Source organism: Pseudoliparis swirei, chromosome 20 (assembly GCF_029220125.1).
Source record: "Pseudoliparis swirei isolate HS2019 ecotype Mariana Trench chromosome 20, NWPU_hadal_v1, whole genome shotgun sequence".
Classification (NCBI taxonomy): Eukaryota; Metazoa; Chordata; class Actinopteri; order Perciformes; family Liparidae; genus Pseudoliparis; species Pseudoliparis swirei.
This window is the reverse complement of record NC_079407.1, coordinates 4,000,611-4,021,997: the sequence shown is the minus strand read 5'-3', so window position 1 is coordinate 4,021,997 and position 21,387 is coordinate 4,000,611. Positions and strand designations below refer to the sequence as shown.

General features: G+C 45.2%; 2 protein-coding genes across 4 annotated transcripts; both read right to left on the bottom strand.

Moving 5' to 3' along the window:
• Nucleotides 1-79: 79 nt before the first annotated feature.
• Nucleotides 80-8,581, bottom strand: mfrp (membrane frizzled-related protein). Of its 2 annotated transcripts, XM_056440624.1 has the most exons (13): nucleotides 7,467-8,581; nucleotides 6,642-6,750; nucleotides 5,980-6,105; nucleotides 5,660-5,827; nucleotides 4,867-5,086; nucleotides 4,173-4,303; nucleotides 3,922-4,047; nucleotides 3,018-3,094; nucleotides 2,781-2,929; nucleotides 2,131-2,261; nucleotides 1,784-1,918; nucleotides 1,475-1,602; nucleotides 80-1,233 (listed from the first exon to the last, which is right to left on the bottom strand). In XM_056440624.1, the coding sequence occupies exons 1-13, from the start codon at nucleotides 7,518-7,520 to the stop codon at nucleotides 1,009-1,011; spliced, it is 1,779 nt and encodes a 592-aa protein (XP_056296599.1). In that variant the 5' UTR covers nucleotides 7,521-8,581; the 3' UTR covers nucleotides 80-1,008. The 2 variants fall into 2 exon arrangements, with proteins under 2 accessions (XP_056296599.1, XP_056296600.1); XM_056440625.1 differs by lacking the exon at nucleotides 7,467-8,581 and having other exon boundaries at nucleotides 5,660-5,879; nucleotides 6,642-6,746.
• A 238-nt stretch (nucleotides 8,582-8,819) lies between these two features.
• On the bottom strand, nucleotides 8,820-21,296 carry pnkp (polynucleotide kinase 3'-phosphatase). Of its 2 annotated transcripts, none has more exons than XM_056440623.1 (17): nucleotides 20,975-21,296; nucleotides 19,963-20,009; nucleotides 14,472-14,723; nucleotides 13,472-13,771; nucleotides 12,534-12,613; nucleotides 12,359-12,416; nucleotides 12,177-12,284; nucleotides 12,004-12,075; nucleotides 11,753-11,801; nucleotides 11,458-11,528; nucleotides 11,156-11,248; nucleotides 10,961-11,057; nucleotides 10,808-10,869; nucleotides 10,549-10,658; nucleotides 9,782-9,869; nucleotides 9,477-9,544; nucleotides 8,820-9,299 (listed from the first exon to the last, which is right to left on the bottom strand). In XM_056440623.1, the coding sequence occupies exons 1-17, from the start codon at nucleotides 21,090-21,092 to the stop codon at nucleotides 9,179-9,181; spliced, it is 1,794 nt and encodes a 597-aa protein (XP_056296598.1). In that variant the 5' UTR covers nucleotides 21,093-21,296; the 3' UTR covers nucleotides 8,820-9,178. The 2 variants fall into 2 exon arrangements, 1 of the variants encoding a protein (XP_056296598.1); XR_008834796.1 differs by having other exon boundaries at nucleotides 9,269-9,299; nucleotides 10,942-11,057.
• Between the last annotated feature and the right edge of the window lie 91 nt (nucleotides 21,297-21,387).

Here is a 21,387-nt window from a genome sequence, read left to right as displayed (position 1 = left end):
TTTTTAGAGGGTGATGTCTGTTTTCTGTGCAAAATATTAAAAAAAGTCATATGTTCATTTACACAGTTTGATGAGAAGAAACATTTATATAAATATTTATTCTTTTAATCAAACTATTGTCTCTCATACTCATGTATAAACAGATATTTGGTTTAAAGTCATGGAAATCCATTGGTCGACGGACAGAAGTGACTTTCCTGGTGGAAGTCACTTCTTGTCAGTGCCTCTGATATCCGTGACGTCACTGACAAGGTCACCATGGAAACATTGGCGCTGACATATTGTGGGAACGAGTAACTGTCACTCCCTCACTGGTAAAAAACAACAACTTTTTGTATGTTTTAAATAAGATAAATAAATATGTACACTACCGTTCAAAAGTTTGGGGTCATCCAGACAATTTTGTGTCTTCCATGAAAACTCACTTTTATTTATCAAATGAATTGAACATTGAATAGAAAATATAGTCAAGACATTGACAAAGTTAGAAATAATGATTAATATTTGAAGTATTAATTTTGTACTTCAAGCTCAAAGGAAGACCAGTTGTATAGCTTATATCACTAGCATAACTGTTTTCAGCTGTGCTAACATAATTGCACAAGGGTTTTCTAATCAGACATTAGTCTTCTAAGGCGATTAGCAAACACAATACCATTAGAACACTGGAGTGATAGTTGATGGAAATGGGCCTCTATACACCTCTGGAGATATTTCATTAGAAACCAGACATTTCCACCTAGAATAGTCATTTACCACATTAACAATGTAGAGAGTGTATTTCTGATTAATGTTATCTTTATTGAAAAAACAGTGCTTTTCTTTGAAAAATAAAGACATTTCTAAGTGACCCCAAACTTTTGAACGGTAGTGTACATATATATATGTGTATATATATATATATTTATCTTATTTAAAACATACAAAAAGTATGTACACATATGTATATATATATATATATATATACAAAAAATACAGGTCAAAAGACGAGGGGGTCGGAGCTAAACATCAAGGCAGCGAGCACTCCACGGGGTCCTGTGAGTCGGGCAGGAGGTGGCAGTTGAAGGGCCAGCTGAAGGAGAAGAGGTCCAGGGCTTGGCTGCACTGCTGCTCGGCGGAGGAGCAGACGGAGCGGCAGGGCTGCAGCACGCCTCCCCGAGCGCTGCACTGGGGCAGGAACATCCCGCACAGCAGCCGCCGCAGGGGCTCGAAGCACGCCAGCTCCATCAGCACCTGGACGGAAGAGGAGGAGCCTGTGAGCCTTGAAAACGGCTGTGTGGTCGTTAGTAGACGTCACAGGGGGGCGTCGTTAGGCGCAGCTGTGTGGGGGAGTAGGGGCGTGGCTTAGGGGACAGGGCCTAATTGGCATCAGCTGCAGGGGATCAGCCTGATTAGTGTCCCTGCACAGGCCCCAATGTTTAAAAAAAATAAAATATTAAAGCGACAACAAGAAGTTATGGAGGTATTGTTGTACCCGGTACTGTCGCAGCAGCGTGGCGGCCTCTCCCTGGTCGGCAATGGACAGCCAGATGTTTGGGAAGGAGGTGAGGTTGTAGCTGAGGCCTTGACACATCTCGACCTCCACGACCTCGCACGAGGAAGCTGAGGGCGCAGGGGAAACAAATCATCCCTTTTCTTATTTTACGTATATTTTTGAATCCTCCCTCTGATAAATGAGTTGTAATGTCATCGCAAACTTATATTCTGCCAGTTTTTCCCTGGGAACACAAACATCTGTATCTGTGACTCTGCTCGGGGGTCAGAGATAACGGGGCCGACTCACTGAAGGGAGGGTAGGTGGAGTTGCCACAGCCTTGCTCATCTGCTCCGTCGGGGCAGTCGGTCCATCCGTCACACAACCACTGCTGCTGGAGGCACTCCCCCGTGCTGCAGGGGAACTGGCCGGGGCCGCACGTCCCTTTAAATCAAGATGGAAACCATCACGAGAAGGTTATGGAAAGCACATACGACAACGGGAAAGCATTTGAGTTTTAACAAAGTGTCAAAAGTAGGTCAAGTTTTAAATAGAAGGAGAGGAGAGGTGGTCTTAAAGAGGTGGGATGTGAATAAAGGGGAAACTATGGAAAGAAAGAAGGACCACACATCTGTTCGGCTTTATGAATAACTCACTGCCCAGGACGGACACGGCCTGGTACGTGGCGTTGAAGCCGCTGTCGGCCACGCCCTCATCGGCCACGAACACCACCGTCAGGTAGGGGCTGGAGGAGGTCAGGTCTGGAGGGAAGGAGGTCCCGCAGAACCTGAGACACAGGAAGAGGAAGCAGAACCTTGAATCTTGAGTATTAGTTTCATTGAAATAATTGGTCTGTTCAGTCCTGATCCATCACCGAAGGAAGTAACACAATGGGGGTTGAGCCGATGATAAAGGTATTGGAATGTTTATATATATATGCAGTATTATGAACTGGGTGCCTGCGGAGAAATTCCCCAGAAAAAAAGGATTTATTTTATTTTTCTCCATTGAATACACACCTATATATATACATACATATTTATATACATACATATTTCTACATATATATACATATTTTTATATATATATACATATTTCTACATATATATATATATGTATATACATATTTATATACACATATTTCAACATATATATATATATATACATATTTATATATATACACACATATTTCTACACATATATATATATATATATATATATATCCATATTTATATATACACATATTTCTACACATATATATATATATATATATATATATCCATAAATATTTCTACATATACATCACCTTCCCAGCACTCGTCCCTCTCCGGTGTTGGCGCCGTCGTGCACCTCCACGTAGTCGAACTCGCACACGTCCTGAGTCTCCATGCTGAAGTTCCTGAAGCTCAGCGTGACGACGTGGCCCTCCTCCACGGAGATGTACCACGTGCACAACTGATGGGGGGGGGGGGAATAGTAGAGCGCCAGATTAGAGAGGAACACGGCCCCAATGACGACGGGCAGTGGTGGAGTGTTGGCCCACCTGCTGGTGAGGGTAAGGCCCCGGGTGGTTGGGACTCCAGATGGAACCACTGGGCCCCGACTGCTGCCCACCACAGTCTGTTGACCAGGTGATATCAAAGAGACCATGAGTTCCCTCTGGTGTCTTGGTCAAGGGAGGGGAGGGGAGGGGGGGGGAGTAGGAAAGGAGGAAAGGAGGAGGATGAGGAGGAGAGGAGGAGTGGAAGAGAGGATGGGGGGAAGGAGAGGAGGAGGATGAGGAGAGGAGGAAGAGGAGAAGGATGAGGAGGAGGAGGAGGAGGGGAGGAGAGGAGGAGGATGAGGAGGGGAGGAGAAGGAGGAGGAGGAGGAGGAGAGGAGGAGAGGAGGGGAGAAGGAGGAAAGAGGAGGAGAGGAGGAGGGAGGAGAGGGAGGAGGAGAAAGAGGAGGAGGAGAGGGAGGAGGAGGAAAGGAGGAGGAGGAGGAGGAGGGGAAGGAGGAAGAGGAGGAGGAGAGAAGGAGGAGGGGAGGAGGAAAGGAGGAGAGGAGGAGGAGAAGGAGAGGAGGAGAGGAGGGGAGGAGGGGAGGAGAGGAGGAGGAGGAGAGGAGGAGTAGAGGAGGAGGAGAGGAGAGTAGGAGGAGGAGGAGTGGAAGAGAGGATGGGGGGAAGGAGAGGAGGAGGATGACGAGAGGAGGAAGAGGAAAGGAGAAGGATGAGGAGGAGGAGAGGAGGAGAGGAGAGGAGGAAAGGAGGAGGAGGACAAAGAGGAGGAGAGGAGGAGGAGGAGGGGAAGGAGGAAGAGGAGGAGGAGAGAAGGATGAGGAGAGGAGGAGAGGAGGAAAGGAGGAAAGGAGGAGAGGAGGAAAGAAGGAAAGGAGCCCATGAGTTCCCTCTTGGGTCTTTCTCAAGGGAGGGGAGGGGGGGGTGTTGCATGCTCTCTCTCCACCTTTGTGCCGGTGGCTGCAGTCGGCCTCGTCCGTCTGGTCGCGGCAGTTCTGATGACCGTCGCACACGGACACGGGCAGCAGGCAGCGGCCGGCGTCACACAGGAACTCCTCTCTGGAGCAGCTCTCTGAGGACACACACACACACACACACACACACACACACACACACACACACACACACACACACGCGTGTCTGAATGCTGGTGGGCAGCGGTGACCATGTGTCCGTCTCTCGGCGTGCTCCACTGACCGTGCCCGGGCAGCGTGGCCCGGTACTGGGCGGTGAAGCCGCCGCCCGCGATGCTGCCGTCGGACCGGAAGGTGACCCACACCGAGCTGCTGTTGGTGTTCACCGTCGCCGGGGCAACGTTACCGCAGAACCTGCAGGACGGAGACTTGACCTTTTAATTGACCTCTCTGGGTCTGGATGTCAGTCTGAACTTTGCACCGTTCAATTCTTTTCAAGGATTTGTCGGCCATGCTGTTGCGTAACACTATTCGAATTTCAACCCGATCGTTTTTATTGCGACACTTTTTCCGAGAATGAAACTAGGCGAAAAGTTTCCCTGTGTGTTGAAATATTTCAAAGAAGCCCCCCCCCCCCCCCTGGAGAACCTCGACACACACTCTCTCAATCCCACACAGACCTCTAGCGCCACCTACCCGCCATTTACGGTAATGAACACAGAACGTTCCTTTTTAGGGTGAGTTATTCCTCTCAATCGTGAAAAAGTGCACTTTGAAAAATTGAGGGCAAAGGTCAAGGTGGTCTTCAAACAGAAGGCCTCTAAAGGCCTACGAGGAACATCTGTGGGTCAGTGGTTAGCAGTCTTTTAATCGGGGGGTTGGCGGTTCAATTCCCACCCTTGTCCATGTGTCCTTGAGCAAGGCACTTAACCCCGAGTTGCTCCCTATAGCCGCGTCTACGGTGGGGTCCGAACTACCTGGTGACCACGGAGCTCCGGTCCATCTGCTCCTGCACCTCCAGCCAGTCAAAGAGACACGGAGACGGCCCCTCCACGCTCAGGGAGGACACGTGGATCTGGACCCGGTGGGGGGGCGCCACCCGGATCACCCACACGCACAGCGAGTCGGGGGGGTAGGAGCCGGGGTGGTTGGGAGAACTGAAACTGCCCTCGGAGTCGGTCAGCACCCCTCCACACCCTGAGAGACAGGAGAGGGGACACCATGTTTCAGCCACACACACAAAAGATGACTCTTTTTTCCAGAATTACAATATACACTGTAGGCCTCTAAAAAAAGTTTGGGGTCACTTAGAAATGTATTTATTTGTCAAAATAAAGCACGTTTTTCAATGAAGATAACATTAAATTAATCATAAACTCTCTACATAATGTGGTAAATGACTATTCTCTGGTGTTTAATGAAGTTTCTACAGAGGTGTATAGAGGCCCATGTCCAGTGTTCTAATGGTACATTGTGTTATCGCCTTAGAAGACTAGCGGAGGGGTAGAAAACCCTGTTCATGTGAGCGCAGCTGAAAACAGTTATGCTGCTGAGAGAAGCTATAAAACTGGCCTTCCTTTGAGCCACAAGAAGAAGTACATTAATATTTACAATAAAAATCATTATTTATAACCTTATCAATGTCTTGACGATATTTTATATTCATTTGATAAATAAAAGTGTGAGTTTTCATGTAAAACACCAAATTGTCTGGGTGACCCCAAACTTTTGAACGCTAGTGTAAAAGTAAATTTAGCTTGAAGCCGTCACGTGTTTCAGATGTCGGGATCCTCGCGGGCGCTGGAGCAGATGTACTTCCCAGATGACTTCTGGTGACGGGGATTGTGGGTAAAGTTTGGGAGCCTCCATCTCCTGCATTGAGGCCGAATGGAGAGGCGGTGGATGGCGGCGGATCCTCCACCGCCTGGCCTTTCATCTCTGGAAACATGGCAGAGAGGCGACGGCGGCAGTATCGGTCACATCGCGATACCTTTTATATTGAAAAAAGTCCTTGTTGCTGTCTCTATTGTTCGGTTTGGGTGTGATGAAGAGCGATGAAGAGCGATGATGAGGCGGCGGCAGAGACTCACGCGTGAGGATGAGAGCCAGCGCCAGTCCGAGGGCCGCCAACAGGAGCACGGCGGAGAGCGCCACCGCCCCCCAGCCACGAGCCGGGCCCCGCAGAGCACACACCCCAAACAGACCCCGGCCCAGACCTGCATCACAGAGCGCACACGCACACACACACACACACACACACACACACACACACACACACACACACACACACACACACACACACACACACACACACACACAAACACATGAACACAGGTGGGTTTTTATTGCTCCCAAGGTTAATTTCATAATTACAACTTTTCTGTTGTATTTATTAATCAAGTGCATTTTATTCCCCTTTCAATTAAGACTAATAGACTTTTTGTTAACATTTCCCATAATGCAACTTGGTACTTCCCATGTCTTCCACTTTTTAAAACTCACTTTTATGCATTTAGTCTCCAAACACAAGCTGAGTTCTCCCTGATGACATCACTGTGACATCACCAGGGTTGTTTATCACGGGATTAACCACGACCGGTGAACTTTAGTTACCGGTAAACCACAACAACCATGTTTTACGCACGCACACACTTCGCCCCTTCTTCAACAGAATTGGACTTTAACCCGGCAGAGTTCTGTTGCTAATCCAACACGCACAGAGAGAGAGCTGCGTGCTGATTGGCTGACTGACCGGCTGCTGGCGGTTTGATTGGTTCCGGGGTGGACGAGGACGTCCTGAATCCCTCCACTCCCTCCACTCGCTCGCCCTCCAGCTCAAAGGCGGGGTTGCAGAACACATTCTGCAGAAAGTGGTGAAAATAAGAAATATATCAATAAATAAAACATTATTCATAAGAAACAAAACCTTTACTCATTTGTTTTAGGGGTTTTTCCCGCTCATGGTAACATATTATAACACATACGGATGTACATTACTATCAGTTTGATAACTTTATTATCTGTTTGGAGGCCAAATTTATAATCCTGCTACGTCTGAGGCATGACCCGCCCTACTCTGCCTCTGATTGGATAATATAGAGGCTCAGCCAATCAGAGGCAGAGGGCCACGTTCTGATCCCTAATGTTGCTTTGGTTGCGAGCTGTTGAGAGGATACGGTTTTGGCGGGGAACGCAAACACCGACTGTGGTGGTCTTTGCTTAAGCTTCCATAATAATAATAATAATAATAATATTGCTAAATGAATGCCAGCTGGGCAGTTTTTGTTGGATACTGTCGCCGCCGACAAGCCCTGTGGCTGCTGATGGGCAAACGTTGCATTTAATATTTACCCAACGTCATGAGAGACACATGTAGGTTTCTGCAGAAGCAGAATACACAAAATATTTGGTATGATTAAGTGTAACAATTTCGTAAAGGTAAAAATAAAAAAATATTTTTTTAGATGCTCATAAAGGACTATAAGGGATACAATGTCTCACTGGCTCCGTGACCTTTCGTGACCTTTCCCCTGACCCCTTCATCAACCACGCGATGCATCTCGTCATCCTCGCTCACCTTGTAGACGTCTGAAGAGTCGGAGGACACCGCCACCTGGCTGAGGTCAGACATCTGGAGCCCGCGGTCACTGTGACGGCAGGCGGGTGGCGCGGCGGCTGCTTCCCCCGAGTCGTCTCAACATCGTCCTCTCTCCGCTCCTGCAGTTCCACTGAGGTGCGGTGACTTTACGGCCTTGAGGCCCCCCATCGTTAAAGAGCTGTCTGTGGGTTATCCATCAAAGTAGTGCAGATAAAAAAATAAATATATGATTTCAGTTTCCAACTCCGGGTTAAAAAGCCACCTCCATGCTGCTGTTCTTCGGCCTTCTGTCTGCTCCTCTGGTTCTCTGATGTGCAAAGGGGTTACAAACGAGTTTCAGAAACTCCTTCGACGGGTTGAATAAAGCCGAGTCAGCTGAGAGGACTGAGCCCCTCGGAGGAGGGGGAGGGGGCGGGAGGGGTGAGTATGGAGGTGGGCCTGGGGGGTCCCTGTTAAACCTCCATAATCCCTCTAACAATCTTGTAAGATGTGTTATTCACTTTCACGCTTGAAGGTGCACAAAGAGCCCTGAACTCATGTGGTAATACTTCTGAATGACCGGCGTCAAAAGACAACAGTTTATTAGAGGACGAATAAACGTGCTGAAGAGGTTGAGATATATGACATCGCACTAATCGCCCAAAGCTGATTAACGGCCTTTCAGTTGAGCGTCTTAATATCAGCTTTCATGAGGTTTTAAGACTAAGGAATGCAAAATGGGACTACAGATGAAAAATAGCCTCTTGGCTAACTCTGGCACATTTACTGCAATGTTTTTATCAATGTGCAGTCCCTTATTAAATAAACCATTTAAAAAAACAAAACATTAATGCTTTCAAAAATAAAATGAAAGAAATGGAGGCAGGTTCCCAAACTCTGTTATGTCTCCATCTCTTAACTTTTAGTGTCTTTTAACTCGTCTTGTTCTGTGTTTTTTGTTTGTAACTTTGTGTTTGTTTTTTGTTTATAACTGTGTTTCTTTGTTTTTTTGTTTGTAACTATGCATTTACATTTTTTTAAACTATGTGTTTCTTATGTTTCTTTATTTATAACATAGTGTTTATAAAAAATGTTAACTATGTGTTTCTTATTTTTGTAACTATGTGTTTCTTATGTTTTTTTCTTTGTAACTATGTTTCTTATTTTTTTATTTGTCTAACTATGTGTTTCTTTGTTTGTAACTTTGTGTTTGTAATTATTTTATTTTTGTAACTATGTGTTTATTATGGTTTTTCTTTAGAACTATGTGTTTTTTTATGTTTCTTTGTTTATAACTTGTGTTTCATTTACAGAGAAACTAAACAACAATAAAAAACGAGTGCGAAAAATCTGTGCTCTGTCCCCAATTGCTAAATTTTTTTTTGTTCAAAGGCTTTATTGTGAAAAGGATGACGGATGAATTTTATAGTGGAGGTAAACTAACTTTCAAAAAGGACGGGAAGGTTCCTCATCATACAAAATATTAAAGAGAAATGATTATCGTGGTTTTCAGAGATTCTTTCTCAACTCAACATGTATGACATCATCTGAGGCATGTATAATGGCAATATATATATATATATATATAACTGTACATTCGCATACAATCCACCAGCTGAGACTAACGGACTCACTCGGTCTCATTTTCTGCACTTTTTAAATTGTATTTCCTGTGTTCGTGTCAAACGGGCGTCGGAAAGCCGGCCGTCCAATCAGCCCTCAGAAAACTGCCGGAATAAGATTTCTGATTGGCTGTCCTTGAAGTTCGGGACAAAGTGGATCTGAAGGATCTCGGAGAATCCCTCCGTGAGCGCCGGAGCCACGAAGTGTTTCCTGTCCAGACAAGAGAGCCAGAATCAGAGCGCTCAGTACCAGAGCTGGTACGAGAGAGTGGTTATATCACCGGAATCGCATTTTAACACAGAAACAAATCAGATCTGTGCACAAATTTGGGCTTTTAAAAAAGTTTTCTAGTTCATAAATGTGAAAAGAAACACCGGTATCACTTACTTGTAGCTGTGGAACAACATGTCGTTGACCTTGGCGTGTTTGGTGTCCGATGGAGCCATCTCACGGAACTGGGAACAACATCACCCCGAATTTAGTTTGTCTGTTTTTTAATTTAAATGTAATTTTTTTGATTTTATATTTATATCTTACTATTCTATTTGTTTTGCCTTGGGCAGAGCACTTTGTAAACTTTGTTTTTAAAAGGTGCTATATAAATAAAGTTATTATTACATTATATATATAATAAATATATATTTTTTAAAACAATGTAAAAAAACAAAAAACATTTAGGAGGAGAGACGTACCCGGTTGTTGTGCTTGGCTTCCTCCAGGGAGGCTGAGAAGTGGAAACAGCGACACGGCACTCCTGCCGCCTTCGCCACGTCCACATACCTGTAAACACACACACGAGTATTTAGTGGTTTCACAAACATAGAAAAATAAAAATGCTGGTACCAGCAGCCAGCTCCTCAACCAGATGAATAAATAAAAAGTAAAAACAAAACACGGCACGTAGAGCAGGTGCTATATCCAACCAGTCAGGTGCATCATCAGCATCCAGCCGCCCGACAGCGAGCCAATCAAATACTACGGAAACAAAAACGTCTCCTTCCGGTTCAGGATGAAAACTATGTGCTCCATTTTGCTTATAAATGCTCGACTTTCAGGTTTTTTTTAATGGAAGTGAATCAAGAAGAAGTAGGTAGGATTCCTTTAGGCAAAATCAGAGGGTCCCATCGTCATGAGAATGTCTCTGGTCAGGCGACTGTGTGTGTTTGAACCCGGTGAGAGAGGAAGAGGATCGGCATGGACCCACATGACCTCTTGTGTCCGTGGACAAGAGGACTGATGGTGCTTCCTGAAGCCTGTCAGCACCAGAGAGGATGATCCTGAGCAGATATGCAAACTGAGACATGAAGGGAACACACACACACACACACACACACACACACACACACACACACACACACACACACACACACACACACACACACACACACACACACACACACACACACACACACACACACACACACACACACACACACACACACACACACACACACACAACCGTTTGCGGGCCTCGGGTTCTGGGTTGGTGTTGTCCACGGCGACGCTGCGGCCTTCCTTCAGGGCGCGCTCGCACGCCGTCACGCAGCTCTGCCACGACCCCAGTGTGTCCTGGTGGAAAAAACAAACGCCGCTATGTCAGTGGACTTCAAGGAACGAGCCCAAAAACACAATTATCTCCGTGTTGGCATTTCATTAGAATCGTCTGGGAGTAAAATTCGGCCGGCGAGATCTTCTCGTGTTCCCCAGCGCCCGCTCACCCTGTTGACGTAGGCGTAGCCTTTGGGGACGACGTGGGCGTGGAAGAAGGTGGATTTCCCGGCTGTGCGGAGGGAGAGGAGGAAAGGAAACGAGGTCAGCGTGGCGTTGGATGGGGGGGGAGGGGTCGACACACCTTCCTCCGTCCCTCTTACACGCAGGGAAACCGACGGCCACGATGACTTCGGTGGCGCCGGCGGTGAGCGCGGCGCCCGGAGGGTCGTAGAGCGCGGCCGTGGAGTCGAGCTTCCTCTGGGGGGGTTCAGGAAGAAAGGAAGACGTGAGCGTCGTGCTCTCGTCTCCGGGGGGACGACTGACCGAGAGGAGCGGGTGGGGTTCGTGGTACTCACGGGGTCAAAGCTAGGCATGCTGTAGGGGGCGCTCTTCCAGCCCAGGAAGTACTCCTCCGGGGTGTGGAACTGCACCCCGATGTTCAGAGCAAACTAGAACGAAACAAAAAGGAGGAAACTCTTAATTTAGGGAATTTAGGTATCATTAAAAAAAAACATTTATTGACATTTAAAGTGACACACACGCACAAATCACCTCAAGGCAGGAGGGGGATTAAGCGTTTCAATACCATAGCAGTAAAGCCACCTGTAAACAGGTGTATCCATCGCTATGGCAACACCACTCATAGATTACATCTCACCAGTCTGTCACTGCAGGAGAAATCCTTCTTCTTCTTTCCTGGAGCCCAGTTCTCCGGCCTTCCGGCAGCATCTGTGCACACGTTTAAAGTATGATGCTGTGTGTGTGTGTGTTTCTCAAATGTTTTTAAAGCACTAGCAAGAGGGTTATTTGTGTTGCATTTTTAAAAATTCATTTTAGGTAGAGCATAAAACAAAATCATCATTTTGGGAGATTTCCTGTTTTTGGGGGGTTTAAGGACCACATATCAGACAAGTGTGGGCGATACACACACGCATACACACAACCTCACTCACCTCCGACATAGAAGGTCTGCGTCTTGTCAACGGCCACGCCGTCGTTTGCCTGAGCAGGAAACACACACACACACACACACACACACGCGAGAAGAAGACACAGTGAAAACTAGATTAGGCTGTTTATTGATAAACAGAAGCTCGTTCATGGGATTAAAGGCTCAACTCAACACTGCGCTTGGGGTGTGGTGCTTCAATAACATGCGTGTGTGTGTGTGTGTGTGTGTGTGTGCCTCTCTCCTGAGATTTACCTTCTCACACAGGTGGTTCCACATGCCCATCACCGGCTTCCTGTAGATTCCAGGACTGGTGGAGACGAACACCTGAGACGCAGAGACACGGACGTCCATTAAAAACGATTTAAAAAAAGAAGAAAGATGAACCAGGAGAGCGATGAGATTTAAAAAACCGCAACGCGACCGACCTGCACGGGCAGCTGCAGCGCGGCGAGGATGTCCTCCACCTTGGACTTGAAGACCTCCGGCTTCAGTTTCCCTCTGGCGATGCCCATCTGGTTGGTGAAGAACACCACCTGGCGGAGGAGAGAGGGTCTGAAAACCGCTCTAGAAACACGACTGGAAACTGTTGCGTGTCTCCGATGCTCACCTTGTATCCTCTCTTGAGCAAGCTGGCCAGACTGGGCTGAATCTCGAAGAACAGGATCCTGTTTAGTTAACACACACACACAGACACACACACACACACACACACACACACACACACACACAGATCAACATCACGGTGAACCAGAGCGAGGCCTTTCCAAGAAGAGCAGACGTACTTCCAGTCGTCCGGCGCGGTGGGGAAGACTTTCCCAGACTTGGTGGTGATGATGCAGCCGTCGATGTCGAACCCCGCAATCTGCAGGACGGCAAGAACAATTATTTTCATTATTTAGAATGTGAGATAAGATGGAACTTTATTAACCCCCGAGGGGAATGATCGTGCCAAAGTTTGATCAAAGATCACAAAAGATTAATAAGAAGAAAAAAACAGCGAATAAAAGTTAATTGTGTGTTTTAAGTGTACAAGAAGTAACATTGACACCAATAGAATCGCATTTTTACAAAATTAGAAAAAGTGAATTAAAACAACATTCGGGTTAAAACATATGTGCGTTTAAAAAAAGTAATTAATTAATTATTATTTGTATTAAAAGAAAGGATGTGCACGCTACACACAGATGCACAGGCACATAATCATACAAAATAAAGTATAAATAAAATATATAAATTAGGGTAAACATGCCAATATAGACACACATATTGATGTATATATATATAAGCACATACATATATATACCCTCACATATTGATTACCCCCCTCTCACTATTAGCGACGCCCACCCCTCCTCAAAACATAAATGTGTTGATTCTTTTCTCGATTACTCAATTCATCATTTGGTCCTTTTTTGTAATTAAACGACTTGTTTTGTCCGACCGATACCAAAAGATGTTAATTTGACTTGCAGGAAATCGTGCGGGGAAGATTTTCTGTTGCTCAACTAATCAATAATCAATCAATCGATGATGGATCTGCTGTGGTTAGAAATGCATTTGAGGAAAACGGAATCCTTGCGCTCGAGGGTTAAGGACTCGGTGTATGACATGAAGACTGAACACTGTACCTTTAAATATGGATGCAATGCATCCCATTGGACTTTAAGGTCAACATTAATTCTAAAAACAAATGATCCGCTCGATCTGAGCGCGCTCACACCTTCTCGCTCCCTCTGACGCCGGCGGCCGTGTAGAGCATCAGGCTGCCGACCTGCTGCCAGCTGCTCTTCAGGCATTCCTTCGAGGAGGATGACGAGGGCGAAGAGGACGAAGGCTGGGCGCCGCTCGGCCTCTCCGCCGATAACTTCTCTGACCACTCCCTCAGCTGCCTGAGCTTCTCTTCGGCCATCCTCTCCTCCTCGTCTTCGTCATTCACCCGTCCATCCGAGGCCCCCTCGTCTCGTTTCTGGCGCTTCACCTCAGGGTGCCCCCCCTCCGGACTCAGCTGTCTTTTAGATGACTTCAGAGAGGAGAAATAAATACAACTTTATATCATTTCAGTTGTTTGTATTCAACTTTTCTTGATAATTGTTATATTTACGGGAATAAGAAACAGAAGATACATGAAATAATAAACTGAGGCGTTGTGTCGACATCAAGGTTTAACTTTAAATAATGTTGCACCAAACCTCATAACTAGCTTCAAATTATAAAAAAGTTAACATATCTTTAAACATCAGTTTAATTGTTTTACACTAAACAGATTCAGTTGCACCAAAACACTGAATTTTAATCTGGATTGAGCACAATTATAAATTTCCTTATAGAAATTTAAGGGTCATCTGAGTTGTAAGATGATGCTGCACATTTAAAAAATAAAAAAAATCATAATGGGAAAAAGTAGTTTTTCTCACTGAAGTGTATATTTCCCATCTTCTATTATGTATCTATTATTATAATTTGGCTATATTGTTCCATTTATTCGGTCATAAAGAAATTAGAACCTCTCTTCTGAGCCGTTATGAGTAACGTCATGCAAACTAACAGACTTTTACGAACCCCCCCCCGCTTCTCTCTTTTATATCCTACATACTAGAGATCTGGACAGCAAGCACATTAATGAATTAATCTTAGTTTGGATTCACTTATTTTAAACTTAGTTTTGCTAAAACCGTGTTTGTGCCTTAGTCGGTGTCAACACAATAATTACAACGCGATACCTTCATGGGAGAGGTAGAAAAGAAATCCTTTAAACTGCGCTTGGGAGCCTCTTTGTCTTTCCCGTTCCTCCCGCCTCTCGTCTTGTCGGTGGCTTTTAGGCCTTTCGGTGTGGCGCCGTTGGAGCTCGGGGAGTAGTGCAGTTTAAAAGGGTGGCACTGGCCAACCAGGAAGAGGGTGCCACCGTGGGTGAGTTTACCGGACTGGTTGCGGCCCAGTTTCTCACCGTCCAGGAAACTGGGATTAGGACCAAGCTGTTGGGAGGAAAAATAAGATATGTTTGATCTTTGGACAGCGTCTTCTATGCATACACAGAGAGTTCAAAGGGTGGTAGATAACCAGGGTGCGTCTCTAGACAATGACATCACTGATGTTTTGATGTTTGCTGCCGCAAGGTTAACTCCCTCTGGTGTTTGTCGGGTAAGACAGCTTGATTCAGTCTCAGCAAATCATGAAGTTGTTTTGTTCTGTTGGATTTTCCCAGCTGCTCCTGAACGCATCATCTCACTCTTCCGGTAAGCTTTGGTTGCCAGCTCAACAGCGAGCATGACTTCTTCTTCTCTCCCTCCCGCTCCCTCTTGCTCAGTGTGTCTCATGTATAGTTATCCCCCTGCCTCCCTTAATGATAACGATACATGCAACAAGTGTAGTTTATTTGCTAGGTTGGAGGCAGGTCTAAGTGGGTTAGATGCACGGCTCCGCTATCGAGCTCAGACAGCTATGCTAGTTAGCCCGCCCTCTCCCGTAGCGGGCGGAGCTACAGTCAGCTGTTAGCTGTGCCCGCGGTAACCGTGCAGCCGGATGGTTGGGTAACTGTTCGCAGGAGTCGAAGTCTACACAGAAGCCCGCTGTACCAACCACTTCACGTTTGAACCAGTTTTCCTGCTCAGCGACACACCGCTGAGGAACACACCCTGGTTATCGGGAGCTCTATAGTCAGGAGCGTGAAAATAGCGAAGCCACGGACCAGAGTCGTGTGCCTCCCGGGGCCAGAGCGGGCGACGTGGAGTCTTGTTTGAAGCTGCTGGCTAAGGATAAGCGGAGATACAGTCAGATTGTAATACACGCGGTGGTAATGGCGCCGAGCCGCCGCTCGGAACTCACTAAAATTAATGTGGAATCGGTGTGTGCTTATGCCAAGGCGTTGTCGGACACCGTAATTTTCTCTGGCCCTCTCCCAAATTTGCAGACAGGCGAATTGTATAGCGAATGTAGTCTTTCAACCGCTGGCTGTCGAGGTGGTGCCCAGCGAATAATGTGGGCTACGTGACAACTGGAAGACTTTCTGGGAAAACCTGATCTGATGAGGAGGCGGCATTCATCCCACGTTGGACGGGCGTCTCATTTCTGCGAATATGACCAAATTGATCACGGACTTAATCTATGACAACCCAGGGTTCAGATCAGGAACCGGGAGCAGAGTTGTAGTTTAACACCCTTCTCTGCTCTTCCATTCGAGCAGTTACCCACCCTTGACTTTAGAGTAGAGACTGTGTCTGTCCCACGGCCACTTCAATTAAATAAATCAAAAGTAAGCAGAAGAGAGTCGTACACAATAACCTTATACAAGTTAACACAATTATTTCAGCAGTGCAACAAAATAGGTCTATTAAATGTGGTCTCCTAAATATTCGATCTCTGTCATCTAAAGCTGTGTTACTGAATGATTTAATATCAGATAATCACATTGATTTATGTTGCCTAACTGAAACCTGGCTGAGCCATGAAGAATATGTCTGCCTGAATGAATCGACTCCTCCAAGTCATATTAATACTCACATTCCTCGAGGCACGGATCGAGGAGGTGGAGTAGCAGCCATCTTTGAATCGAGCCTATTAATTAATCCTCAACCAAAATTACACTACACCTCATTTGAAAGCCTTGTTCTTAGTCTTTCACATCCAACCTGGAAAACACTACAGCCAATTCGATTTGTGATTCTGTACCGCCACCAGGTCCATATTCAGAGTTTATATCTGAATTCTCAGAATTTATATCAAGTTTGGTTCTTAAAACCGATAAAGTTATTATTGTTGGAGATTTTAATATCCATGTGGATGTTGATAATGATTGCCTTAGTGCTGCATTCATCTCCTTGTTGGACTCGATTGGCTTCTGTCAGAGAGTACAGAAACCACTCACAGCTTTGGCCACACGCTTGATCTTGTTCTTACTTATGGCGTTGACATTGAGCATTCGAGCGGCTTCCCACAGAATGCTCTGCTGTCAGACCACAACCTCATAACTTTTGAATGTATCCTACAGGTGTCTACTCCCTTAGTCAAAAGTTTCTACACTAGATGTCTAACTGATAGTGCTGTAGCTAAATTTAAAGCGATTCCTTCTGTATTTGATTCGATACTGCGTCTCAATATAACAGAGGACTCCTGGTCTAACTTTAGTCCGTCCCAGATTGATCATCTTGTTGACAGTGCCATAGGCTCTCTGAGAATGACACTGGACTCGATAGCCCTCTGAAGAAGAAGACAGTGAGGAAGAGGAGGTTTGCTCCTGGTATAACCCTCAGACCCGCAAACTGAAGCAAGCGTCACGAAAGCTTGAGCATATGGCGTTCAACTAATCTCGAAGAATCCCGCTTAGTTTGGCGAGATAGTCTTAAAACATATAAGTAGGCCCTCCGTAATGCCAGAGCAGCCTATTACTCATCAATAATAGAAAAAAAAAAAAAAAACAACCCCAGGTTTCTCTTCAGCACTGTAGCCAGGCTGACAGAGAGTCACAGCTCTGTGGAGCCGAGCATTCCTATAAACCTTAGTGGTAATGACTTTATGAACTTCTTTAATGAAAAGATTTTAACTATTAGGGACAAGATTAATAATCTCTTGCCCATAACCAGTGCCAATCTGTTCTCAAGTGGAATGGCCTTGGAAACCGCTGTATGCCCTGGTGTATATTTGGAGGGATTTTCTCCTATCAACCGTGACCAATTATTTTCAACGGTTTCTACTTCGAACACGTCTACCTGTCTCTTGGACCCCATCCCGGCGAGGCTGCTTAAAGGCGTTTTGCCTTTAATTGGCGGCTCTCTATTAGATATTATCAATGTGTCTCTGCTAACAGGCCACGTACCACACTCCTTCAAGGTGGCTGTTATTAAACCTCTCCTGAAGAAGCCCACTCTGGATCCAGAGGTATTGGCTAACTACAGACCGATCTCTAACCTCCTCTTCCTCTCCAAGATCCTTGAGAAAGTGGTCGCAAATCAGTTGTCGACTTTCTACATCATAATAGTTTATTTGAGAAATTTCAATCAGGATTTAGAAAACACCACAGCACCGCGGCGGCACTGGTGAAAATTACAAATGACCTCTTAATGGCAGCAGATAAAGGACTCCTCTCTGTCCTGGTCTTGTTAGACCTTAGTGCTGCATTCGACACCATTGACCATGACATCCTGTTACAGAGACTGGAGCAGTCGATTGGCATTTCAGGCACGGCACTAATTTGGTTTAAATCCTATTTATCAGATCGATCTCAGTTTGTATTTATGCGATGGCCTCGATAACCACCAACGTTAATCACGGAGTTCCACAAGGTTCTGTGCTTGGACCAATTTTATTTACCTTATACATGCTTCCTTTGGGCAATATTATCAGGAAACACTCCATAAACTTTCATTGTTATGCAGATGACACTCAACTATATTTATCGATAAAACCAGAGGAGAGCAACCAACTCTGTAAATTCAAGCATGTCTTAAAGACATAAAAACATGGATGACCTGCAACTTCTTGATGTTAAACTCAGACAAAACCGAAGTAATTTTAATCGGCCCTGAGCACCTCAGAGATCAATTATCTGGTGATGTGGATTCTGTAGCGGCATTGCCTGGCATCCAACACCACTGTAAAGAATCTTGGCGTTATCTTTGATCGGGACTTGTCCTTTAACTCCCGTAAAGCAAATCTCAAGGACTGCATTCTTTCATCTACGTTATTTTTCAAAAATCAGGCCCATCTTGTCTCAAAAAGATGCAGAAAAATTGGTTCACGCGTTCGTTACTTGAGACTGGATTACTGCAACTCCTTATTAGCAGGCTGCTCTAATAAATCTCTTAGGTCCCTCAGTTGATCCAGAATGCTGCAGCTCGTGTTCTCACTAAAACTAAGAAAGAGATCACATCACTCCTGCACTAGCTGCTCTGCACTGGCTCCCAGTAAATCAAGAATCACTTTTAAAATTCTTCTCTTAACCTACAAAGCCTTGATTGGTGATGCTCCATCATATCTTAAGGAGCTTGTCGTACCATATTGCCCACTAGAAGCTCGCTCACTAAATGCGGGACTACTTGTAGTTCCTAGAGTCTTAAAAAGTAGAATGGGAGCCAGAGCCTTTAGTTATTAAGCTCCTCTTTTATATAACCAGCTTCCAATTTCAGTCCGGGAGGCAGACACAGTCACCTCGTTTAAGAGTAGACTTAAGACCTTCCTCTTTGACAGAGCTTATAGTTAGGGCTGAATCAGGTTTGCCCTGGTCCAGCCCCTTGATATGCTGCTATAGGCTTATAGCTGCCGGGGGACGTTTTAGGATGCACTGAGTACCTATCTCCTCTTTTTTCTCTCCTTAAGGATGAATTTTCATCTCTCAATCACACGTTACTAACTCTGCTTTCTCCCGGAAGTCCTTTTGACTTTACGTCTCATGGGGTCATCGGACCCTATGAGGCGCATAGATCTATCTGCCTGATGGATCGTCTGGGTGCGTAAATTCCTGCTCATGAATACACCACTGTTCTGTTGAGAATCCGCCTCCTCCTCCTCCCCGCCATCTGCCTGATGGATCGTGGAGTCTCCATCGTGGAATATGCCTACTATGAACTATTCATACACTCTGTCATATTCATTGAATGTATTTTAACTCTAAATCTGTCCTTCTGTACACATTACATCTATTGCATCTGTCCATCCTAGGAGAGGGATCCTCCTCTGTTGCTCTCCTCCAGGTTTCTTCCTTTTTCCCCTGAAGGGTTATTTGGGAGTTTTTCCTGGTCCGATGTGAGGTTTTGGGGCAGGGATGTCTATGTGTACAGATTGTAAAGCACTCCGAGACTAATTTGTAATTTGTGAAATTGGGCTATACAAATAAACTGAATTGAATTGAATTGAACCGTGTGTCTGGTGCATCCGTGTTTGTTTTCCAATTCAGTTGAATTCTGTTGCACCAAAACGCTGAATTTTAATCTGGATTGAGCACAATTATAAATGTCCTTATAGAAATGTAAGGGTCATCTGAGTTGTAAGATAACATCTTCTATTATGTATCTATTATTATAATTTTTCATTAATTAATCTATAAGATATGTTTGATCTTTGGACAGCGTCTTCTATGAATACACAGAGAGTTCAAAGGGTGGTAGAAGACAATGACATCACTGATGTTTTGATGTTTGCTACGCAAGGTTAACTCCTCTGGTGTTTGTCTCATAAATCATGAACCGTGTGTCTGGTGCATCCGTGTTTGTTTTCCATTACCTGAGTAACAACAACATCCTGGTCTGCATAGCACGCCACCACCTTCACTGAAAGAAACGCAAGGAAACACCATTACCATCACGTGCACTCACAGACACATGGAGAACTAGAACGGGCACTCGGTAGAGCGCATACCTTCGCATATCACAAGATTGGGCATTGAATTATGAACATGTTGGCATTAGTTGCATGCCAATTGGATACAAATTGACTGCGCTATGGTAAAAAAAAGATTTTGACCTTTCCATGACCTTGACCTTTGACCCAATTGATCCCAAAATCTAATCAAATGGTCCCCGGATAATAACCAATCATCCCACCAAATTCCATGTGATTCAAGAAGATTTGACCTGTTTATGACCTTTGACCTTGACCTTTGACCCGATCGATCCCAAAATCTAATCAACTGGTCCCCGGATAATAAACAATCATCCCACCAAATTTCATGCGATTCGGTTCAATACTTTTTGAGTTCTGCGAAAGATTTTGACCTGTTCATGACCTTTGACCTTTGACCCGATCGATCCCAAAATCTAATCAACTGGTCCCCGGATAATAAACAATCATCCCACCAAATTTCATACGATTCGGTTCAATACTTTTTGAGTTTTGTGAATAACACGCATACAAATAAATAAATACACAGCGATCAAAACATAACCTTCCGGCATTTTCAATGCGAAGGTAATCATTTGGAGCGGAAATGGTGACGATTTCGAGAATTATTTAATGACTTTATCCACTTTTTAAGCAATAATGGGGGGGGGGGGAAGCACATTTGCATATGTGAAGCTATGTCGACTTTATTGCTTTTCCCTAAGGAGTCCAGATGTCTCATCAAGATTTATTAATATTTAACTGGAGCCTTATATTCATAGAGGGTGCAAGTAAACAAAAAAAGCAGGGTTGAATAATTGTTTTTTTAATTAAAACCACACTCTCATTGCTGTTAAATATAATATGATTAATTATGGCTCGTGTCAAATGGCTGCGTGCAGTGCATCGTCCTCACCCTGGTGCCTGGAGCACTTCTTGTCGGTGACTCCGGTGTCCGGCCCCCGGCCCAGAACCGCGGCTCGGCCGTCCTGCAGAGGGACCCGCGCTCCACAGCCAACCAGCGAACACGACATCTGCGCGAGCGGCTTTTCCTTTATGGCTTTATGATGTGCTTTGTGAACGATTTAATGCAAGTATGACCCGAAACACAGAAACAATATACTTCTCGCACGAAGGCGCCCGTTTTTATGACACGCGTTGTCACGTGACTACTTTCACAACTTCTTTGGTATCTGAGTTGGTTCCCATCGGAGCAAACCGGATGGGGGTTTATTTCTGGAGCGCACCCACTGTCCATCGGAAAGAAATGCTCGGTGGGAAACGTAACGTCCTTGAAAGGTTCCGCTCATGACTTCCGAGATTTCCGGG